This window comes from Rutilus rutilus, assembly GCF_951802725.1.
Source record: "Rutilus rutilus genome assembly, chromosome: 2".
In the NCBI taxonomy this organism is placed as follows: Eukaryota; Metazoa; Chordata; class Actinopteri; order Cypriniformes; family Leuciscidae; genus Rutilus; species Rutilus rutilus.
In genome coordinates this window covers 27,571,096-27,595,414 of record NC_140210.1, presented here as the reverse complement: position 1 = coordinate 27,595,414, position 24,319 = coordinate 27,571,096, and the positions used below count along the sequence as shown (strand labels likewise).

The window sequence follows — 24,319 nt, the reverse complement described above, 5'->3', positions numbered from 1 at the left end:
GGGGCAGGAGCTTCTAACCCAGGAAGACCAGGCCTGACTACCCTGAAAGTTGGCCCCCGCGCATTTAACTCTGCAAAATCAAGACGTGTGGCCCCCACAGATGGCGGAAAAGGAAACCATTAAATAATTTGCATGGCATTCCCATTCCCTCCTAACGCTGCAATCCGAATAGAAGAGCCCCCATGATAAGAAACATGAGGGATCATACTGGGATTCGGAAGGGGAGAGCCCCTACTGCAGGGCTATTCAACTGGCAGCCCGCGGGTCAAATCCGGCCCACCATCATCTCCATCTGGCCCAACAGTACCAACCTCCCTCCTCCTCTTTTCCTGGTGGTGCGGTTAATTTAGTTTGATACGCGCTCCGAATGACCTGAGAAACTTTTTATGTGTGAATATTTCAGCAGTTATTATGTGTGTCCCGTATTTCTGTCGACTGAACCAGCGATACCAATCATTTGTGAATTAATCATTATTTTGGTTCGATTCTTTCTAAGCGCGCTTGCATAATGGAATGAAACTATTCGGATTCGTTCGGACCGCTCTGTCACTGAATCATCTGAAGCGTTTTTTCGGTCAGTACAGTAACAACAAATAGCGCTGTTTTCAGTTGTTTCACTAGTTGTTTCAGCACGACCCAGCACGGAGTTGCGTTTACTTATTAGATTTATTAGATGGGTGGAGGAATATATAATTCATTTTTGTTATGACGTGCGTATAGTTTTTAACCTGTGTTTAGGTATTTTTTATACAGTGGGAGTGAGTAGCCTGTGGTTATGAAGTCTCACTGTCAGAATATTTTCATTTAAGCATAACAATTATAAATAAAATAATTCTTATTTCTTACCAGAAACCTAGCTTGTATAATTAATTCATTTGTTCCAAGGAAAATAGTTGTACACAGCTGTAAATTATCAAATTTGTATTTATTATAGTCTTATATATCTCCATACTGTTGGGTACCACATTTCCAAGTAAATACAAATACTTTTTTAGGTTTACTTTAGCTTATTTATTGAAACAGTTATGTTTCAATAAATAATGTTTCAATAAATAAGCTAAACCCCCAAACCCACCGGCTCACCTCAACTTTTCGATTTGATAATCCGGTCCTCGAATGTAGCTAGTTGAATAGCCCTGCCCTACTGCATCAAACGGTAGGCCCACACTGCCATTTGAACAGGACAGCCCATTGTATATAAAGCAAAGCTCACACTGCATTCAAACCAGAGAGCCCACTGTTTTTAACCATAACTCACAGTGGATTTGAACGGAAGAGCCAACACTGCATGCCGAAGAACTTGCTGCGTTCACACCATGTCGTAATTTCAAACGCTCTCGCGGTACTCTCATGAAATTACGAATTTACACATTGTAACTGCAAGATCTACAAGCACATGACACCTTTTTACAGTTCTGAATCGTTACGGTAATTACAACATGGCGTCAACGCACCTACTGATGGTGGGAAGAAGTAAGAGGCTGATTTCATATCCTGGTAATAATTAGAAGATTAGATGTGCATATAGTTCTCACTTTAGATTAGGTCAAGAAAAATTGGAAAATGTCATTAATTAAGTGCTTTAAACCAACCTTTATTAGACAGTAATTGCATTAGTATTAAGTGTTCCTTAAAAGAAAAGTAGATAGATAGATAGATAGATCTTTTTATTGGTTATAAAAATCAAAAGCAAACAAAAACTACCCCAAGGAAACCACGATTGACAGCAAGACTTGACTTGACAAAAGGCAGGAAAACACACAAGAGGGAACATACAGCGGGTAAACATATGATAACGATCTGGCACAGGACTGGAAACACAAGGAGAATAAATAGGGAGCAAACAGTACACAAACACAAATAGTGAATGAACACACAACCCATACGCTCACACGAGAGACAAGACATGGAGCGTGAGTGTCCGAACCCCGACACGGAACCGAAACCAAACTAGACATGAGTGCCGGAATCCGAACACCACGCTCGAAACTGCATGCTCAGGCGAAGACTTGAAAATACATGCGCATCAGGGCTCTGTCACAAAACTAGACCAAATTGACAGAAACCTGACACAGATAACATAATATTTTGAGTTTCTGTTGTTTAAACCAATCTCCTTCATTGAATTAATTTAAATGAACTCTCAGGTTACTTACTTTTTAAGTTAAACCAACACATAGTTTTACTACGAGCTAATTAAGCAATAATAATTGTGTTAATTACAGTGACAATGAATGAAAACGTCTCGGGTTACAACTGTAACCCTTGTTCCCTGAGAAGGGAACGAGACACTGCGTTGATAACGACACTATGGGGAACGCCACTTAGCGTAGCACGTCTGAAGTATGAATTAAACTAAACCAAACCTATTGGCGTTGCGTGATGACGTAACGTGTGACGGCATACACGGAAGCTACAAAGGGACTCCGGCACACAACAGCGTTAGCTTCGCGATGAAGCAAGTCGCTCCCAGGCAGGAGGAGGCATGGCAAAGGGACGTAGTATATCATTCCCTTCTCAGGGAACAATGGTTACAGTCGTAACTCGAGACGTTCCCTTTCGAGGGAACTTGCACTGCGTCGATAACGACACTATGGGGAACGAAATGCCCACTATGCCATAACAAAGCCTACCTGTCCTAGCGTGAAGCTGTCTCAGGCACAACTTAGGACGAGAGCACTCGTGTGCCCGGCATAGAAGGAAGGTCCAGACTATAGAATCTTAAGAATGTGTGTGGAGTGGCCCAGCCAACCGCATCACATACCTCATGTATAGTTGCCCCTGAAAGGAGGGCTCTAGAGGACACCATGGAGAAAGGCCACCTTAAGTGACAGGTTCTTGGCCGCAGCCGACTCCAGAGGTTCGAAGGGGGCTTCAACAAGCCCTTTGGGAACCACTGCCAGATCCCATGTGGGGACTCTGGTTCGAGTCGCAGGCCTCATCCTCCATGCACCTCGAAGGAATTGTACGACCAGTTGATGTCTTCCCAAAGGCTCATCACTTAGTGGAGTGTGGAAAGCCGCAATGGCAGCCACATACACCTTAAGTGTTGACAGGGTAAGAGCAGCAGAGAAGCGATCCTGGAGGAACACCAGCACTGAAGCCACTGGGCAGTTAACTGGGTCCACGCCACGCTCTCTACACCAAGTGGAGAAAACATTCCACTTTAGGCCGTACAACTTTCTGGTGGACGGAGCTCTGGATCTGATTGTAGTATCGACCATTCCTGCCGACAGAGCGGCTTCTAGGTACTGGGCCCCCTCAGGGACCAGACCCACAATTTCCACAGCTCTGGCCGAGGGTGGAATATTGAGCCTTCCGCCTGTCCCTCCTGATGGGAATCTACCATGGGGGGCCCGCCAGGAGTGATATTATGTCTGAAAACCATACTCAGGCCGGCCACAACGGGGCTACCAGGAGTAGACTGACCCCGTCGCAACTGACTCTCTCCAAAACTCCCGGGAGCAGAGCAATCGGGGGAAATGCATACAGGCCATCTGCACCATGGCATCCAACACCAGTGGAGCTGGATGCGTGAGAGAAAACCACAGTGGACAGTGTGTCGTCTCTCGAGATGCGAACAGATCCACTTCCACTGGGCCGAACCTCTTGCATATTAACTTCACCACATCGCCCCCCGATTCTGGCCCACAGGAGGATCTGATGCGCCAGTCTGGATAGAGACTGGTGATTTAAATAGGACACCACCGACGTATTGTCTGTTCTCACAAGAATGTGGTGACCTTTGAGGTCTGTGAGGAAGCTCCTCAGAGCCCGGAAGACCGGCAACATTTCTAGGCAATTTATGTGCCAAGAAGAATGATGGTCCTGCCATAGACCTCTCGCAAAGCGGCCGTCCATGACCGCGCCCCAGCCAGTGAGAGTGGGTTGAGGGTGCGTCTGTCAAAACGGTTTTCTTGTGACATGGCGCTCCCAGCACTGGGCCTTGGGACAGGAACCAAGGTTTCTTCTACACTGATAGGGAACGAAGGCATCTGCACGTAACCCTTATCATGCAGAATGTGTTGGTAAACCCCTTGGTTGGAAAACCCCTTGGTTTTCAACCACCACTAGAGCCCTCGTGTGCAGAAGGTATCATGTTGGACGCAGCTGCCATGAGCCCTAACAGTCTCTGAAACTGTTTTACAGTGATGGTGCTTTATCCTGGTCACCATGGCCAGGATGGATTCAATACGTGCAGGAGACATTCGTGCCCGCATCGTAGTCGTGTCCCACACCACCCCCAGGAACATAGTTCGCTGGGCTGGTGTCAACATGCTCTTCTTCGTGAGTCCCTTCCCCAAGCTCTGAATGTGGCCAAGGACGACATCTCGATGCCAAACTGCCAGTTCTCGATACTAAGCCAAAATAAACCAGTCGTCGATATAGTTTAGCACACGGATGGCCTGGAGCCTCAGCAGGGCCAGGGCTGCATCCATGCACTTGGTAAAGGTGTGATGGGAGAGTGCTAGGCCGAAAGGAAGAACCCGATATTGGAACGCTTCACCCCCGAAAGCGAACCTCAGGAACTTCCTGTGAGATGGAAGGATGGATACGTGGAAATATGCATTTTTTAGATCTATCGTGACAAACCAGTCCTCAGATCTGATCTGTTTTTTGAGCGCTGTTCTCGATACCCTGAAGCAGAAGACCGGCAGGAAATATTTTAAAATGATTGTGCGGACGTGAGCGCTACCTTTGGGGCGGACACTGCAGCATGCGTTCGCTGGAAACTGATGTGTCCCGAGCGCACTTGGTGGCGGTATACAGACATCAATTCCTGAGGGACCGGCAGGGAATAATCGAAAACTACTTTTGGTGTGCAGACGCGAACACTGCCTGGCCGCAAGCCTTCGGGGCAGAATTGGCGGCGGGATATAGACACACAAAAGCGCACAGCCTTTTTTTTTTTTTTTTTGCTGTACGTAAAAACGTGTACGCGTCGTTTTGCTGTACGCGTCGTGTCATTCTATGCTACGAGTGTTAAGTGTCGTTAAGTGTCGTTATCGACGCAGTGCGAGTTTCCTCGAAAGGGAACCAACTCAATAGCCTATAAATATATATAACGCTTATATAATAAATAACAATGTATAGACTACAATATATTAACTATGAATTAACTATAGTAACTATATTATATATAATGATTTGTAAGTACTTTATTACTGCATACTTATTATAAAGTGTTACCAATCTTTATATTAAATTTTTTTTTTTTTACTACTTATATTAGTATACTTTGGGGTTTAGCCATCAAGCCCTTACCTGTACATACAGTATGTCATAATTGCTCAGCAGCGGAAATGTTTTGAAAAGAGCAACATGCTTGTGGCTTTAACAAGATAAAGAAGCAATCTCTTCCTAACAGCCTTTTAGTGTGAAAACTGCTTAGCTTAGCCATTAGCCATGTTGTTTGGAAAAGGAAGTTTTGCTTACCAGTGTAACAATCCCTTCTGACCAGCAGCTGGCTATAGGGAATCTATTTATCCCTGTTCTGTTTACACAGAGTGCACAAATGCTGATGTATGTACATGCTATTCCTCCTTTCAGTCCTCCTTTGGTCCGCCAGTGGTTGAGCTGGCCAAGCAAATATGAAAGTCCTTTAGGAGTCTGTATGCGTCTGGATTGATGTGTGGCAGCTATAATTGCATGGATAGTATTTCTTCTGGAACAAAATGGGGCATTTGTATTGGGAAATATGTATTTTTCAAAAGATCAGGGAACAATTTGGTTTTTCATGATATGACCCCTATAAACTATACTGACATATAGGCAGCCTGACACAGGTGTATGTATTCTTTAATATTAAAAGTCCCTTGAGTGCTTCGCTGGATCCTAGCTGTGTGTATTTGTGATGTATGGGCAAGTTTTCTCTTTGAGGTATGCAATGGACACTGCGTCAGCAGATCTGTCAGTTTTTGAGAGGAAGGCAGTTATTTTTCATAACCCATTTCTTCTGAACTAGCACAGTTGAGCCCCAGCCCTTTTCTCCAAACACTGCAGATAGACTGCAATAGACTGTCTTTTTCCTCTCAGTCCCACCTGCATTCATTTATCTTCAGTATCATGTTACTGCTTTTGTCCTTTAAAGCTAGTCATATCACTATATTCACTTTTTTAGGGCTGAGTGATTAAAGTGTACCTTGATAGTTGCTAAGTCTTTTGATCATATATCGATAAATATAGACTATAAAAAGATGCCACATACGTACTTCATTTAACGTTTTTGAGTTATAATGCAAATGAGTCATTGAATCAAGTTTTGAATTTACTGACGAACAGTTTGAGCTGATTTACAGAAATTATTAAATCTTAACTTTTCTTTTCACATAATTTTACTAATACTTTAAATAGATTAAAAAATGCAAAAACTTCAGTGAAGATCTTTTGAGTAAAAAAATCCAAACTAATAATTGTTTTTCCCCCATTTCATTTATGACACAAACCATTTGAAATTATTCACAGAGAACTAATTTACAGAAATGAATCAAACTTAACTCTCTATGCTATATCGTCATGTATAAATTACGCAGATAAATTTTCATTTAAAATACAATAATCAATAATATATTCAACCCCCCAAAATTTCATTTTAGTGTTATCATATGACATCCCCTTCAGCCAATAAAAGACCAATTTATGTTCAAGCGTAAGGAATACAACAAGGAAGTGAAGGAGACATTAGCACATAGGTCACATGCTGTCAAGGCTCCATTGTGAGTTCATTTTCGACTAGGAAATGCATAAATTACAATTTTCTAAAATATCAACCTACATTTTAAAAACCAAAGTTTTAGGGGATACATATTTTCTGTGCAGTTAGCATTATTGCTCAGTACTGGCAGTCAGTATAATAGCCTTTTTGCTTGTGTTTTAGGTTGATGTTAGTAAGTTTATAGAAGACAGAGAGCAAAAGCTGTACCTTTTCCAGAAAGTGCTTATGATAGTGACGGTAGTGCATCAGAAAATAAGGTCATAGTTAGAAACAGAGAAGTTGAAGATCAAGGAGGATAGAAGCAGTGAGGGTGATGGCAGAGATATAGAATAAAAGTTATATATTGTTGTGAAAGTCAGGTAAAGGAAGGTGGTACATTATCCTATGCCAGTTTGGAAGATGTGATCCACACTACAACCAGAGGTCAAGAAATATGCCACTACCTATTAATGCTCCAAAGATGATAGCTAAACAAGTCATGGGCTACACGGAAAAAGAAGAGTCTTGTTGATTTTCACTAGTGCTACAACCATTGATTTGGAATTCCAAGAATTTTTTTTTTTTTTTTTTTTTAACACTTAAAGACATGTTTCACTATACTTTCCTGGCAGCGAAGATGAATCTGAATTTGTGTCAAGTTTTTGAAATTTTTGCATATGAGTTACAAATGAAATATAGTAGCAAAAGATTAAATGGAATGTTAATAAAGCTTTGTAATGTTTTTTGAAACACTTTTTTTTTTACTACTTTTCAGATAGTGAAAATTCATTTGAATGTGTGTGAAGTTTCAGACAATTTAAAAATAATTTACCCTAATAGGACAAAGTCAGTTATAAATGATGGCACCCCTAAAAAAGGGTCAAGGGTAATATGTAAAAATGTAATTTTGGAAAATTGTTTTAGCCTTACATATAATTTTAAATATAAAGTCATTTATTTTTTCTGTGATTTTAAAATTAGTCACACAGAGGTTTAAAGGAAGTTTAAATAGAAGGCACTAAAGAAGGCACATAATGCTTTTATTAGCCATTTTTGTCTGTCTGTCTCTCTCTCTCTCTCTCTCTCTCTCTCTCTATATATATATAATTATTTTTAATGTATGAAAAATTACACATAGGAACTTCAGTGAACATTTTTGAGGTATGCCACAAACTAGCTAACCTTTGAATTCACTGACATGAACCGATTGAATGATTCACAGATAGGAATCAAACTTAACAACTATAACATATTTTTTTGTTACTGAAGTTTATATGAAACACTATTAAAATATCTTAATTAACATACTCATGTTTTTAAGTAACTAGCTGCATGAGATTAGTCTTTAGGAAATTAAATTCAAAGTAGTGAAGTAGTGAAATTAAAAGTGAAATTAAAAGTGCAAATAATTGTGATATTCATGATTCTCTATACTGGAGAGTTACATTGTAGAGGACATTGTGTAAGTCTCCTCTCACTGATTTGGTTACCATGGAGAACAGTATTCACCAAAGCAGGGGGTGGCTGGCACACTTTCTCTTAGAGAACAGTAGAGAGTTAATTTACACCCATATAAATGTACACACACACAGTGCTCTCTCTCATCCCTCTCTCTCTCTCTTTCCATACAGTATGTGCTGACCTCAGGTCTGCAGTTAAATTCAATTGTGCTTGTTTGCTGTCTGATTTTTTATTGGGTCTTCTGATACTTAGTTTCTAGTGATCCCCCTGCACAAGAAAATCCTATTCATGCTATTCAGGAATACAGTAAAACCACTGTTCTTGACCTCTCTCTGATTTAATCTCTCTCTCTCTCTCTCTCTCTCTCTCTCTCTCTCTCTCTCTCTCTCTCTCTCTCTCTCTCTCTCTCTCTCATAACAATGGCCAGGCCTTAGTGGCCTACATTCTCCTCAGTTCTCTAGTTGGGAGAGGGGCTCTTGAATCAAGCCTTCGCAAGATGAGAAGCTTGCCCTGGATATTGTTGTGAACTGGCCTTTGGAGAAAAAAATAATAAAAAAAATGGAGAGAAAGTGAATCCTCCATTGTGCGTGTAGCTTGAATTCGATCTAATTCAAGGATTAAAGCCTTGGATTATTTTACCCATCCTCGACTGCACAAAACTAGTGATGAGTAATCCAGCCATCTACACATCTAGTCTTATATGAAGCACATTAACATTTGGTGTTGATTTTTTCTGTTCCTAAACAAACTCATCTGATCATGATCTGTCACCAGTTCTCACCAATAAGAGTGAATTACTTTCTGTTTAGCAATAAGAGCACGTGATAGTTTTTAATTGAGATCTGTGGTCCCTCTTTTCAAGATAAATGTTGATCAATGGTAGTTTCCCCATGGCATTGAGGGGAAGAGCGCAGCAGCATTGTCTCATCAATGGATTGAATAATGGTGAAGGGCTAGCAATAGCGTGGTGGGATTAGCAGGGATTGCTAATCCTTCCCGAGAGTGTTTCTCTGGCTGGCTGACAGCTGTGGGCCTCTGCACATCTGATTTACCTCAGATTATGCTGGAGTCGTGCCAACTGGATCCAATCAGGCCATGATGCTCTCTCTTCCCCTCTCTCTCACTCTCCCTCATATCCATCCTGTCCTAGAACAGCCTTTCTCCTCTTTAAGATCGGGTCAACACCGAAATGCAACGCATTTGTCGGCAAGGTATCTTGTACTGGCGATTCTTCAAAGAATTTGTATTGGATTTTCATGGAGTTGAAGGTTGACCCTGTGAGAGGGGATCTATTATCAAGGAGGATGCTGACATGTGAGTACAGGTGTTTGTAGCATAGAATAGTTAAAAGTCAAACTATTCTCATTCAAACTTTTATGCAATATCAATCATCTGTCTTAACATCATAAAACTGATTGTTATTGCTTAAATTAAGCATTTGTGTCTGTGTCTGTTGCGAAACATCCTGTTTTTGTGCATCATATAAGCTCTTGCTTTCATAACCAGTTTGCGACCATTGAGCGCTAAAGATGACTACAACATTACAGGCTATTTGGGTGATATCTGCTTTTCCGTTCTCACGCCATTTATCCAATTGATAAAATATGCAGTGTCAGTTGCAGGGTGTCCATGTGATTTACACAGTTTTGTATTTTACAGACCTCTGGCTTCCTTCTTAAGCTTGTAGAATCACTGTGATCAATAAAAAAAATAAGGGTGGTTCTTCTCATCCAAATGTTTTTTGGAGGACAAGAGCCACAGCAGCTGTCATGTACTGCAATAGGCTTTGATTTACTGCAATTCTGAGGGTGCTTTAAGAGCGTAATGTTAGATCAATAGATTGGACCTCTGTGTTTTTAAAGCCATTAACTTGTTGTCAATGCAAGAGCTGTTCATTTGATTTAGCATTCCTGCTAATCATGTCAGATCAAACCTGTATAGCTGGCTGAAAAAAAACCGAGAGAGAGTGTAAGAGAGAGGGTGGGAGAAATATGGGTAGAGGAAGTGAAGAAATATGGTGTCGGCTGAGTTATTTTAGGCAGCCTCAGCCATCCATCTCATGAATGAACTATTACATGGCTCAATAATAAGGGGCTTCACTGGGGAAAACGAAAGAGAATAGGAAGCAGATATATAACAAATATGAGGCTGATGATATATTAACTTTTGCATTTGCAATACAAAAATCTACCCAGATTAAGAAAAAGGATGACTGATTTCTTTTCATTTCTATTCAGAAGATACTTCACCTTCATTTTAACACACACACACACACACACACACAAAGAGAACCAACTCATAGTGAAACAAACAGATAACCCCCCCCCCACAAACACACACACACACACAAAAAAGAAGAAGAAAAAGAAAAGGCATGTCTATGCACCTTAAAACATAAACATAAAAAGACTGGAGGGTGGGAGGAGGTTCTGGTGGTGAGTGAAGGGTAGGCAACCAGGACAGGCAGGGCCAGGGCAGAGAAGGCGGGAGCAGCCAGGTTGGAACCCCCAGCAGAAGGGCCATGACGCAGACCCACTGCGGAGACAAGGGAGAAAGGAGCCATGGGGAAGGCATGTCTGCTGGACCCAGGGAGACAACTGACCGAGATGCAGCTGTCAGGTGGAAACCCAGGTGGAGCCACGGGACTCCAGGGACCGAGCAATGATGCTGGTCCTGAAGGGCAAGGCAGAGCTGGAGCGATGAGGTGTCCGAGGTGGAGTCGGGGTGTTGGAGGACTGAGGCGAAGGCGGTGTGACCAAAGCGGAGCCAGAGGGAAGGCAACGCCCGACAGAGCCATGGGTTGGAGAGACGAGCCGAAGGTAAAGGACCGGAAGGCTGTGGTGCAGGCAGTGCGACGGCTGACCAAGGTGGAGCCAAGAGGAGGTCGGACCCAGGTGGAGACGAGGGAGGGAGGAGCCATGGTGGATTCGAATAGGAGGAGTGGCGGGCACCGAGGTCCTAGGTGGAGCTACTGGGTCAATCATCATGGGCTGAGCTGGCAAATACTCTGACCAAGGTGACCCAATGATTACCAGAAAGGGAGCTGAAGGGTAGAGGAAAGATAGTGCAGGTAGGGCTGGAGGACTGGACAATACAGGCGAGGGTGAACAGACTGGCTAGAGAGGAGGACACAAACATTCAGGACCAGCCTTCTTGGCCGATGCGGAACAGGCAGAAAACTCATGGACAGCTCTCTTGGCCAACACAGAACAGGCAGACATGAAACCGGAAGAGGTGGGATAGGGGGGCTGGGCAGGAACACAAACTCAGGAAAATTTATGCTGTTAGCAGTGACAGGCTCGATGCAGGGAACAGTAGGGGGCAAGATGCACTCACTTTCAAAATCAATCAGTAATTCTCCAGCCATGGATGAGGGATTGGGGCTCCATGACATCCCCTCAAACTCCACCAGTATATTCATGGGCATGAGCGATGTAGCCGGCTCACACACCTGGACACACGCTGGGACAATCCAGGGCTGGACTAGTGGCTGGGGATGGCGTGCTGATTTCCTCCTTGCTCTCGCAGATTGTAAATGGTGAACTGTTGGGGAGAATGAACCATTCCATGTAATCCATAAAGCTCTTTGGAGGCTTGTCTCTGGGCAGGCATGTCCTGGTCTTCTTATTCAAACCTGCCCAGAAAAACACATGCAGGCCGGCATCGTCTTAATGGACCAGATATTGTAAGTCCAAGAACGCATGTGTGCCTCCAGAGACTGGTTCCCATGCAAGAGAAGGAGGATTCTGACTGCCGCTAAATCCATTAGAGGTCTGTACTTCTGTCATGTTAAGTTGCAGCAGGAGGCAAAAATAAAAAAAGCTGAATTTAAGCACAGCTGTCAACACTGTCAACACAAAAGAACTGAACAAAACAGAGCTTAAATGGACCAAAATAAAAAAATAAATCAACATCAGGTGTAAGCTAATCAATCAGCCACCTTGGACCAACCTTAGGATTAATGGGATAGTTCACCCAAAAATGAAACTTCTATGAATATAAGTGAAGATATTTTTTTAATGAAACCTGATTTCTGTACCTTCATTGAAAGCTAACATTTGATGCTTCAAATAGTTCATAAAGACTATTTATAATAAAATATGAATGAGCGGTTTAATCCAAGTCTTCTGAATAGACACAATTAATATAATATAATATAATATAATATAATATAATATAATATAATATAATATAATATAATATAAACATTGATCAACAAACATATATAGAGCATGAAATTTGGTAAAGGTCAAACTTGCTTGTTTTATGCGAAAGAACAAATGAGGTTTGTTCTCGCATGTGATGCAAACATGGTGGAACGTCCACAAGAACCAATGAGCTTTGTTCTCGTGTGTCAAGCAAGAATGGTTGATCTTTCATGTTTACCATATTTGATGAGCTATGTAAAAGTGTTGATCAATACTTTTTTAATGCATGGAATTTTGATTGTGCGGACTTTCAATGGATGGACAAAAAGGATATAGGAATATAAAAAAATATAAAAAATATAAGTTATTTCCGCTGTCCACATGAACATATTCGCAAAATGACAGCGCACATTTATCTAGGCTAACATTAGAGCAAGCGGCTATGTAGTGGCAAATGTTAGGCTACTCCCTACATGTTTCAAATGATAAGCCATAGTTAGGTAAATGAATGATAGATGAATGTTTCGATTTCCTGCCCGACATACTGTAATTACCACATGGACCAGTCGTGTTACAATCTGTACATCACGGACTGCGTGACTTTGCCACTTCCTGTGGAGTTTTTTTTCTTTTCTGTTATTAACCGTCTAATTAAAATTTGGTCAACTAAGCCTCTTTTCATTGACTAACATTTGGCGGACTATTAGAGGGCAGCCCTACTAGATCTAAAATCTTTGAATCACTTTTCAAAATATAGCCACCAATTAGCACAGTCCAGCAAATGTAGGAAACTGTGTAAAGTAGTAGATGAAATTTAAAATAAGTGTTTTTATATCTGATAAGAGTTTGATTGTTTAGTCTGGTTGACTTGAATCGCTTGAATAATATCGCAGCTCATATTTACACCTGCTCAACATTGTCTGTTCCTATTCCTTCCTTGAAATTGCTAGATTGAATTTGTGCTGGCTAAATATATAATGAAAGTCCAGTGTTTGATGTGTTTTAAAGTGTGAATGTGTGTATGTACTGTATGTAAGTATATTATGTGGTTATGTATATGTATATATGTCTGTCTCTTTGTCTTAAATTTGTTTGTTTTAAATGTCTTTAAAAACTATAAAAGAATAACATAATTTAATTCAAGTATTAGCTGTACTGTACATCTTGATAATTTACAATGATCATCAATCGCTGGCTCACTTAATAACACTTCTATTTGTCTATGCAGGTGATGTGGGTATGTAACCTGTGCAGGAAACAGCAGGAAATTCTAACTAAATCAGGAGAATGGTTTTCATCAGGGCCTGGGGCTAGGCCTCTTAGTGTGGGTGCTCCCCTCACTGGCCCCGAGTTGGAGAAGGACAGGAGATTGCGCTACAGATCGCAGGCTCCGGGCACTAACAACACTCTGCCACCCAACGCTGGTCTTGGTGACCCCACCAAGGGAGCAGATACGATGCCCACCTCACGCTCCCGCAGTGAACCACCACGAGACAAGTAGGCCAAAAATGTTTACACACATGCCAGTCCTGAGATATATATCTTAGTGGCTCTACTGATCAAAATGAAGTATGCAGTGCAGTAGTGCATATTTACTGGTGGCAACTGACAACAGACAATGAGAAATATGTTGGGTATTGTGTCAACTAGGCATAGGTCACAGAAGTTGATTTGTTGCCTATTGGGAAAGATCAACTAGATTTTTTATTATTATTTATCTTTATTTAGTATTGCTGCATGGTAAAACCACAGTAAGAATTACCATTGCTACAACCATACAAGTCTTTTGACTGTTGTGTCACACCTTGCTCCGTATTTTGAGCATCTTGTGCTACTGCAGGGGTGTCCAAACATACTCCTGGAGGGCCACTGTCCTGCAGAGTTTTATCTCCAACCTTAGGTAAACACACCTGGACCAGCTATTCAAGCTCTCCAGACTGACTAGAAACTTCCAGACAAGGTTGTTGGGGCAATTTGGACCTAAACTCTGAAGAATGTTGGCCCTCCTTGAGCAGGTTTGGACACCCTTGTGCTATTGTATGAGCACTGCAGATTTGGAAACACTTTACAATAGTGTTCAATTCAATTAAAGTTTAGTTATATATCGCTTTACACAATAAATATAGTTTCAAAGCAGTTTTACAGAAAATGCTTGTTTCAGTGTTACATTTTAGGAAGTATTGTGTTATCAAAGTGTATCAAAGTAATTGTGATGATGTTCAAGGTTGGAAGGAAGAAGACAGGGTCGGCATGACTGGGACCCGTACGTTTTTATTCAGATAACTTCAAAATAACAACAAACAAAAGGCGTGCCCACAGCGCATTCACCAGAGACTTGCTATAGCACAGACAGTAGTTCATAAAACAGGCTCTGTCTCTCTTTCCAATATTTCTCTTCAGAATACTCTTTCCCCAGCGATCTCGCACGAGTCCTCAGTCCTTTTCTCTCTCCCGTTCTCTTTCCAGAGCGGCTTATATCCGGTCTCTCCACGCCAATTACTACAACAAGACACAGGTGTTCGTCATTTGCACTTGACCTACTTACGCAGTGCTCGTCTCTTTTCTCTCTCTCCCGCTACCAATGTGGTGCTGGATAAGGTCCGTTCGACCAGGCAGGGATGAGAACACATTGGCAAATTGTGCTTGTAAATTGGCCACATCAGTGAGTTGGGAGGGTGAGAGGTGATCTCCTCCTGGGACCAGCGCGAGAGATTGCCTTTGTGTGATCGCCTCTGGCCCGAGATCCTCCTCTCCGCTCACCACCGTCGCCAGCATCACTGACTCCGCCTCCCTCCACTGTTTAAGGAGGTTGAGATGGTAAATTTGATGTGCCCCGTTCCTATCTGTTCGTATTACCTTATAATTGAGATCCCAGACTCGCCGTGTGATCTCAAAGGGTCCTTGACACTTCGCAAGTAATTTAGAGCTAGAAGTTGGGAGCAATACAAGCACATTATCTCCCGGTGCAAATTCACATAGTCAAGTTCCCCTGTTGTATAGCCAGCTTTGTTTGTCCTGCGCCTGTAACAAATTCTCCATAGAGAGCCGCCCCAAAGTGTGGAGTTTTGTTCTCAGGTCCAGTACATATTGAATTTCGTTCTTACTGTTCAAAGGTCCCTTCTCCCAAGTCTATCTAAGGACATCTAACACCCCGCGGGGTTGACACCCATAGATAAGCTCGAAAGGGTAAAACCCTGTGGAGGCTTGGGGGACCTCGTGCACAGCGAACAAGAGGGGTTCTAGCCACTTATCCCAATTTTTTTCAGAAATATTGCATAGTGGCACTGCCTCTAGGTATCGCGTTGCATAATCCACCAGAACTAATGCAAAGCAATGCCCCCGTGCAGATCATTCTAATGGCCCGATGAGGTCCATGCCAATTCGTTCGAAGGGAACCTGCATGAGAGGAAGTGGGCACAATGGTGCTTTTGGATTGGCCGGTGGATTCACCAACTGACATTCCCGGCAAGATGCGCACCACCTTGCACGTTCTCGTGAATGCCCGGCCAGAAAAATCGGGTCATTAGACGATTAAGTGTTGCTGATTGTCCCAAATGCCCAAGTTTGCGTGGCCCGAACCTCCCGGTCTATCCAGCTCCGGAACAGCTTGCGGTCTTCCTGCTGGGCTTGGACAAGGGCTTGCTACCGACGCTCCTGGTCGTCCCTCATGCCCAGTAGGGCTTGATGGTGTTCCTGATGCAGACTCGCGAGCGATTGGATGACGTCCGCAAATGGCGATCCCGGCGGAGACTGTATGATGGTGGCGGCGTTCTTCTTCCTTCCCGGGTTTCGGCAGTGTGATGAGGTTCAAGGTTGGAAGGAAGAAGACAGGGTCGGCGTGACTGGGACGTTTTTATTGATAACTTCAAAATAACAACAAACACAAGGCGCGCCCACAGCGCATTCACCATAGACTTGCTAAAGCACAGACAGTAGTTCATAAAACAGGCTCTGTCTCTCTTTCCAATATTCCTCTTCAGAATACTCTTTCCCCAGCGATCTCGCACGAGTCATCAATCCTTCTCTCTCTCCCGTTCTCTTTCCAGAGCGACTTATATCCGGTCTCTCCACGCCAATTACTGCAACAAGACACAGGTGTTCGTCATTTGCACTTGACCTACTTACTTTGACACCGCTCGTCTCCTTTCTCTGTCTCTCGCTACAAACTTCGCTGAACCACGCCCCCCTTGCCACAGTAATATACAGCTATAATATAGTACATGTTATTTTGTTAGTTAACTTAAACACAGACTAGTTAGAAGTCAGTCAAACTAACACAACAAATGTGTTAGGTAGCAATTACAACTTTTATGAAATTAAAACATTTACTTTTACTTTTAATAACACGGCTTTTACTCACATTTAAACATTGATCAACACACATAGAGCACATCAGATGTGGTAAACAAAAGCTCAATTGTTCTCACTTGGCACATAAGAACAAACCTTATTGGTGTTAGCACTGATTATTTTCAATCAAGCAAGACCGTTTGAGCTTCAGTTTACCATAATTCATAATAAAAAAGTTAATAATGTAAAGAGATTGTGTCTCTTTGTAAGTCTAGTATCAAAGCACTCATATGGATTACTTTTACAATTACTTATTTTTAAGATGACATTTCAAATTCTAAGTATTTCAGGGTTATGTGAAACAATCCTAGTTGTACAGGCTTCTTTAAGACAGATTAGTGCACTGGCCATTGGGTTCCCACTTCCCAGAACTGAATTTACAAAATATGTGGTGTTATATATCCTTACTGTCAACATACAATTTATTCTATTTTAAGCTGGACATTTCAACAAAATCTGTTCATTCTGACCTTTTTTCAGCTGGCACTATGTGGACTGCAGCTCCTGCCTTATAATCTCTTTTTTTTTTAAAGGACGGATGTTTCCTGTCTTCCTATCAGATGCATATTCAGCTAAATCCTTTTTGCATTTGAATTCCCAAATTTTGAAACACAGGGGTTAACAGGTGTTGAGCTATGTATTATTCAAATAACTACTATTGTAGCAGTTGTAAATGCAAATTGGCTTTGGTACTTGGAAATTCCAAATACTATATCTCAAAGTTTTACCTACTTCTGTCCAATCAATAATAGGAAGAGACCCGTGTCCCTACACGAGCAGAATGGAAAGGTGATTGGACGTGGAGAGAGAAGACGTGGACCAGCCAGGTTGTCATCGCAGGCCTCTGAAGATCGAGCTCCAGGTGAGAAGCGAGAGTGCAGACGATTGGAGAAAGTTCACTCACAGGAATACCCAGAGGACGATCCCACCCATCCAGAGCGGCGAAGGAGGCAAGAGGAGGAAGAGCGAGAGCGACAAAGACGAGAAGAAGAGTACCAGACCCGTTACCGCAGTGACCCAAACCTAGCCCGCTACCCTGTTAAACCGCAAAAGGAGGAACAGGAAATGCGTATGCATGCCAAAGTGTCCAAAATGCGTCAGGAGCGTCATCACAGCGACCTAGCCATCAACGAAGTGGGATTGATCCAAGATGGGGTTGAGGCTACTGGAAACAGAATTAGCAGGCAACGAGTAGCTAACAACGACGACCGCAAGACCCTTTTAGAGAACCATCGAGCTTATTCTATGGACAGGACCGTGGGGGGTGGAGTTGGGGTACAAGGATCCGTCACTAAACAGGGCCACGGTAGCCCTCACATGGGCCCTCCAGGGCCCCCAGACCTCAGGGACGGAAAGGACTGGGGCCCAAAGGGGCATCTGGAACCTGGGTCCGCAGCTTTTCTGCACAGGGCTAAGCGAGAAAAGGCTGCAGAAATCATGCGTAAAGATTCTTCTCTTAGCTCGGACCAATCGGAGACGTTACGGCCACCTCCACCACGAGCCTATAGACCCAAACGAGGCCTCAACAAAAGGCAGATGTCCATCAGTAGCTCTGAAGAAGAGGGTGGCTCCACTCCTGAATACACCAGCTGTGAGGATGTGGAGATCGAAAGCGTTAGTGAAATAGGTAGGTGCATAACATTTGTATATGTTGCTAAATTTATTGTCAAACTGTAGCTTCACATTCACTAAAAAGTATTACACTACAAAATCTGTCTCATTACATACTCTAATACAATGGTAAATATGGTGATAAATTAAAATGTATTTGAAATATTTATTTGAATTCTGTATATTTTTAGTGATCATGGCAGCAGTAAACAGACCCATTGTGTGTGTGCGTGTGCGTCTTTGTTTAATAGCACTGGCACTATTTTATGAGGTTATTAAACTAGCAGGTTCTCTAAACTAAAATTAAATCTGGTTATGGCTATGAAACACCATGATGAATGTTGCTTTTTTTTGTCATGTAATATTGTCAAAAAAGAAAATGCAGCAGTTAGGAGGACTAATTCAATATTGGTGAATGTATCCCTTCTTTTAGTATTCGGTTTAGTAGTATAGAGTACACAGTACACACTATGCTCAATAGTTTTGATTGGAAAGAAAGTAATACTTTTATTTGCCAAGAATGCATTAAAGTGACAGTAAAGGCATTATTAATGTTCCAAAATATTTCTTTTTTAAATAAATGCTGTTATTTTGAACTTTCTTTTCATCAGATCTTGAAAACTGTATCACAGTTTTCACAAATAATAATCAACATAATTGTTTTCAACATTGATAATAATAGGAAATATTAGAATGCATAGTAGAATGATCATGTGACATTGAAATCTTGAAAGCATTCAAATAGAAAACAATGATTTTAAACTGTAATACTATTTTACAATATTACTGTTTTTACTGTGTTTTCATAAAATAAATTTAACCTTGGTTAAGCAAAAGAGATTTCTTTCAAAAACATTTTTAAAATCTCATGCAGTGTAACTATGCTCTTTATTCAGCTCACTCACATACAATAATCAATTCAATATTTCTCAAACTGCATCAAAATGCACAAAAATGCCAATTAGGAACGATTTAATAGTAAAACTGCTACCCCACACTTTATGGATGTAATCTTAAAAGTGCAAACTTGAATTTGAATGTGATCTTGAAACTTGAATGAATGCCACTAATTAACATCCAGTTAAACATTTCTGTTTTGTTTTCCATCTACTGTGAATTGCATGTGATTGTATGAGAGTGTGTGCACAGCTTCAGTCAGTTTCAGTCAGCTCAGAATGGTCCAATATCTATATATTGTGGTAGCAAATTTGCGTACAATTGTTTTTTATTTTTATTTTTACCTCTGTCATCTGTAATGGTTTATAAGTTTATATCTTACTTTTGCATACATTTTCACATCAAGGCCATATATAGCATCATTTTACATACGTCATTGTAGCTGTTGAACCATGATGTGTACCCATAATGAGCTTTAGGTCTGTGAAAAAAAACAAACCCTGCTGATTCATGCAGTGAAGCTGCATTTGTTTATTTGGAAAATTTTAAGGGAACCAGATTTGGGAATTAGGTCAGCAGCTCTCTCACATAAAACCACTGAGTGACTGACTGGCCTGCGTCAGTCCTGGGATGCAGCATGTTCCATTTGGGGACTTTTTCATATTCATCCTTGGGTAACCCATTCCAGCTTTTGAGTGTGTGTATGCTTTGGTTCTTCCCATTTTTCTCAGCTGCAAGGGTGCATGGTTTTGAAAGTCCCCGGAATTATATGTTTGTGATTAATCAAGCTGTAATTTTGTCAAATTACAGTTTTGTAAAAAAAAAAAAAAAGGTGAACATATGATTCGATTGCATTTATGATACAAAAAAAGCTAGCTGTGAAATATGCCTTAGTAATACAAATGAGATTGCCATTTTATTCAGGATCCACTGTCATTTTCATTGCCAAATCCTATTACTCACAGTACATAATTTGAGATTCAATAGAAATTATATTGTGGTGGAGATGATTATGTTTTAAGAGAGTTTATTTTAAGTTGAAGTTGAAAACCACTCTGAAGCTACCATGTCTAGCATGGTATCTCTGCATCTAGCAGCCATATCACCCGGTAGCCCAAGACTGGTTGCCCACTGAAGCTAAGCAGGGCTGAGCCTGGTTAGTACCTGGGTGGGAGACCTCCTGTGAAAACCAGGTTGCTGCTGGAAGAGGTGTTAGTGAGGCCAGCAGGGGGTGCTCACCCTGTGGTCTGTGTGGGTCCTAACGCCCCAGTGTAGTGATGGTGACACTATACTGTCAAAGGTCCTGACTCTCTGTGGTCATTAAAAATCCCATGGCATTTCTCGTAAAGAGTAGGGGTGTAACCCCGGTGTCCTGGCCACATTCCACCCATTGGCCCTTACCAATCATGGCCTCCTAATAATCCCCTTACACTGAATTGGCTCTATCACTCTTTCTCCTCTCTCCACCTATAGCTGGTGTGTGGTGAGCGCACTGGCGCCGTTGTACTTTGGCTGCCGTCGCATCATCCAAGTGGATGCTGCACACTGGTGGTGGTTGAGGAGAGATCCCCTGATATGATTGTAAAGCGCTTTGGGTGTACAGTAGTACATATGAAAGCGCTATATAAAAGCCTCATTCTATTCTATTCATTCTATATGCAAACATAATGTCAAACATGCTCCAACATGAATCGGACATGGGTCATTTCCCAATCCCATCTTCCCATCTTCTCTTTATCGCCTCCTGTCACCTCCTCCTATGCTATCCTAAAAAGGCAAATACAGTAACTATGCCAACACTAGATAGCATAGCTGAGAACACAGGACAGAAACCCAATATGAGTTATAATGCCTTTGTAGGGCAATATGAATATATCTTTTCTTTGGCATTAAGTTTGTAATGGCAGATGCAGAGCTAATGTGACTTCATTCCTGATAACTAGGACAAGCAAATACTGGATGGAAGCTTATAATGTCAGTGATTGCCAAGGGAATAGCTCATGTTTCATTCAGTATGTGCAGTAAGGGTGTTCTTGGGTGCTGCATAGTACTATACATTAAAGTTGTACGACAGTTTTAGGAATGCAATCAAGATGATCAAATGAAATTGTAAAATTTTATACTAGGCTGTATATTATCTTGTTTGGGGTTTGGCACTTTAAACATCTCTCACCTTTGTTGCTGAAGGCAGATATACTCTGTTATATGCCGCCCCTAAGTTCAATGAACTCTATTAATTTATAGCATTAGTGTAAATCTAGCTAATATTTGAGACTATCATTAAATACTGTTTCTAAAGTGGGAGAATTCCCTATTCCTGTATGGTAAATGTCAAATGCTGAGCCTTTTTAAACCACAACATGTATTGATTAGGGCTGTCAAAATTATGCATGCATTTAATTGTTGAACACAGTTCATTTTTCTTAACGCTGTAAAGGCATTTATTCAATTTGACATCAGCAAAAATGATTGACAGGCAGTGTGAGATTAATAAAATACTCCTTTTTACATTGACTTTTAGAATACACACATACATTTGCTCCAAATTTAATTTGGCAGTCTTAGTATTGCTGTGTATTATTTTCTTTGTTTGTGGCCTGAAGAAGGAGTCAAGATCAAACTTATCTGGATCTGAACCTTTGAACTTGCAAAGGCACATATATCTCAGAATTGAAGAGGATAATTTCTCTCAAAGCAGGGTTAACGTTAACATTAAAGGTACACTATGTTGCTTTTGGTCCTCTAGAGGTTATAAAACAAAACTGCATGCATTTTGCTGAAGAACATTGTTTTGGTTGTGCTTCGGCTCTGTCTGACTATGCGAATAAATATGGTTCCCTTTCAGTCGAGAACGTCAGACGTAGTCGACGTCGACTGAATGGGATCATGCTAGGGAGCCTATCTTCTTCGAGCATGCTTGAACAAGCCAATGCGCGCAATGGCGGCGTGAATTGCATCACGCGCTCCGCCCCGCGAGACGGGTATAAATACGGAAGCGGATGCATACACCATCTGTCTTTCGCTTCGGAGCCGATTGTTCTCTATGATGAAATCTCTGAATAGTGTTGTTTTCTACAACGAGCGAGTGTGTCGGTGCTTCTTCAGGAAGTCTCTCCCTGGCTGGTGTTTGTACAGCGCGAGCAGCGGTGGTCGCGAGCTCTTTGAGCACTCAACTGCTGTTCTAACAGCATCACATTTTTGTTTGTCTTTGTTTGTCTGACGGCCGATTGAGGGCGAGAAGAGTGATTGCTTCACTGGTACAGGCTGCACCATCCCTGTCAGTGTTGCAGCGATCATTCCTCTGGGTGCTCCGGCACTGGTGAGATGTTTCTCACTTCCTGTAAGAGCAACACGGGTGTGTTTGCGTCTTTTTCAAGATGTCATTCCGCCCGTGCATTTCTGGATGTGGTCGTTCCTTGTCTCCTTCTGACGGTCACGATTGCTGTGTCACGTGTTTGGGTGTTCAGCACGCTGAGGCAGCTTTTGTGGACGGTTCATGTTCCCATTGCGGGAATATGACTGTCTCGGTGTTGAGATCGAGACTCGCCTTCGTCCGCAAAGGTGCAGTCCCCATTACCACGCCCTACCCTAGGGTGCCATGTGGGATGGGTGATCGGAGGTCAGTGATGGAGTTTCCTCCCGGTAACCATTCCCTGTGGGCTCCTCACTCCTCCATCACACCGATACCGGTGGAGCCCCCTGCTGAGAGCACTGGTCCCTCTGTAATGGGCCGACTAGATGTCTCACTCGCGGCCCCCCCAGAGGACAGGATGCCGATCGCAGCATTGGAGGGTGAGTTGACCTTTGGAGATGACGACTTGGCTGCGTTATCCCCTTCGGGGAGTGTAACGTTGGCCGAGCCAGATCCTCAGTTGTCAGCTATGCAGAAACGGGCCGCCGAGGCTGTCGGGCTCGAGTGGAACCTTCCACCGTGTCCCGCTCAGTCTTGTTTGGATGATTGGTATCTCGGGGCGGGGCGGGCCGTGCTGGTTCTCAGCCCACCGCCCCAGAGCCCTTCTTTCCTGAAGTGCATGGAGAGCTTACTAGATCATGGATGGCACCTTTTACTGCCGGAAGCGACCTGGAGAGTTCTTCCCCCCTCACTACCCTTGACGGAGGAGCGGTGAAGGGTTACGAGGCTATTCCCCCAGTCGAGCGGTCTGTCGCGGCGCACCTGTGCCCGGCGGCTGCTGTGGACTGGGTGGGAGATCCTCTCCTCGTTTCCCCCCTCAGGCCTGTGGTCACTCGTCTGTTCTTACGGATAGAAAGTACAGAGCCTGTGGGCAAGCTGCTTCCTCTTTGCATGCCCTGACATTGCTTCAGGTCTACCAGGCCAAAGCACTCATGGACATGCACGAGGGTAGTCTAGGCCGTGCGCTCACCAGAGAGCTCCGCACCACAACTGACTTGGCTCTCCGGAGCACAAATGTTGCGGCTTGCGCGATCGGCCTAGCGATGTCCACCCTGGTGGTCCAGGAGCGCCATAGTTGGCTCAACCTGGTTGAATTATCGGATGCGGACAAGGTTCGGTTCCTGGACTCCCCAATTTCCCAGGTTGGGCTGTTCGGCGACGCGGTGGAGAGCTGCACCCAACAGTTCTCTACCGCCCAGGCACAGTCGGAGGCCATCACCCCGCCGCCGGTGGCAGCTCCTCCGCCTGCTCGCCGCCGAGGGCGTCCCCCTGCCGCCGCTTCCACTCCCTCTGGCCTACAGCAGCAGCCTTTACCCAGACCTCAGCGTAGAGCGAGCCGCAGGCAGGCCGCCCAGCCTGTATCAGTCACTGCCCGGGCACGGAGGAACGAGCTCTTCGGACGGTTACCGTTCCGCCACTGGCTCTCCGGAGTCCAGTGGTACCCCAATTGTAACAAGAGCGAATTCCTCTGTTCCTGGGCCCCAAGAAGGTCAGACTGGCGGTGTGCGACCCTGTAAAGCCTTGCACCCCTCGGTCCCTTCTTGTGTCGCCAGCCGGCAGCCGGGTACGGTCCGAGGACCCGATTACGCCTTCTCCCGTAACCCCTGCCGACCAGTGGAATCAGGTAAGTGTTGCCTTGCACACTCAGACCTCGCTTCGGGCCGCCTCTGGGCCTTCCGAGCCAGGTCCCTGTCCTCCACCCCGCTGCCCCACTCCTTGGCGTCTGTGGTGCTTCTGGCATCCCTC

At 43.2% G+C, this 24,319-nt stretch overlaps 1 protein-coding gene across 14 annotated transcripts in view; it reads left to right on the top strand.

Moving 5' to 3' along the window:
* The window catches only part of rims1b (regulating synaptic membrane exocytosis 1b), a 92,762-nt gene that overhangs the window by 21,201 nt on the left and 47,242 nt on the right, over positions 1 to 24,319 (top strand). For all 14 annotated transcript variants that reach the window (XM_084394762.1, XM_084394767.1, XM_084394766.1 and 11 more), the window contains 2 exons: positions 13,532 to 13,800; positions 17,406 to 18,280. In XM_084394762.1, coding sequence (XP_084250888.1) covers positions 13,532 to 13,800; positions 17,406 to 18,280 — 1,144 coding nt within the window. The remainder of the gene's footprint in view (positions 1 to 13,531; positions 13,801 to 17,405; positions 18,281 to 24,319) is intronic.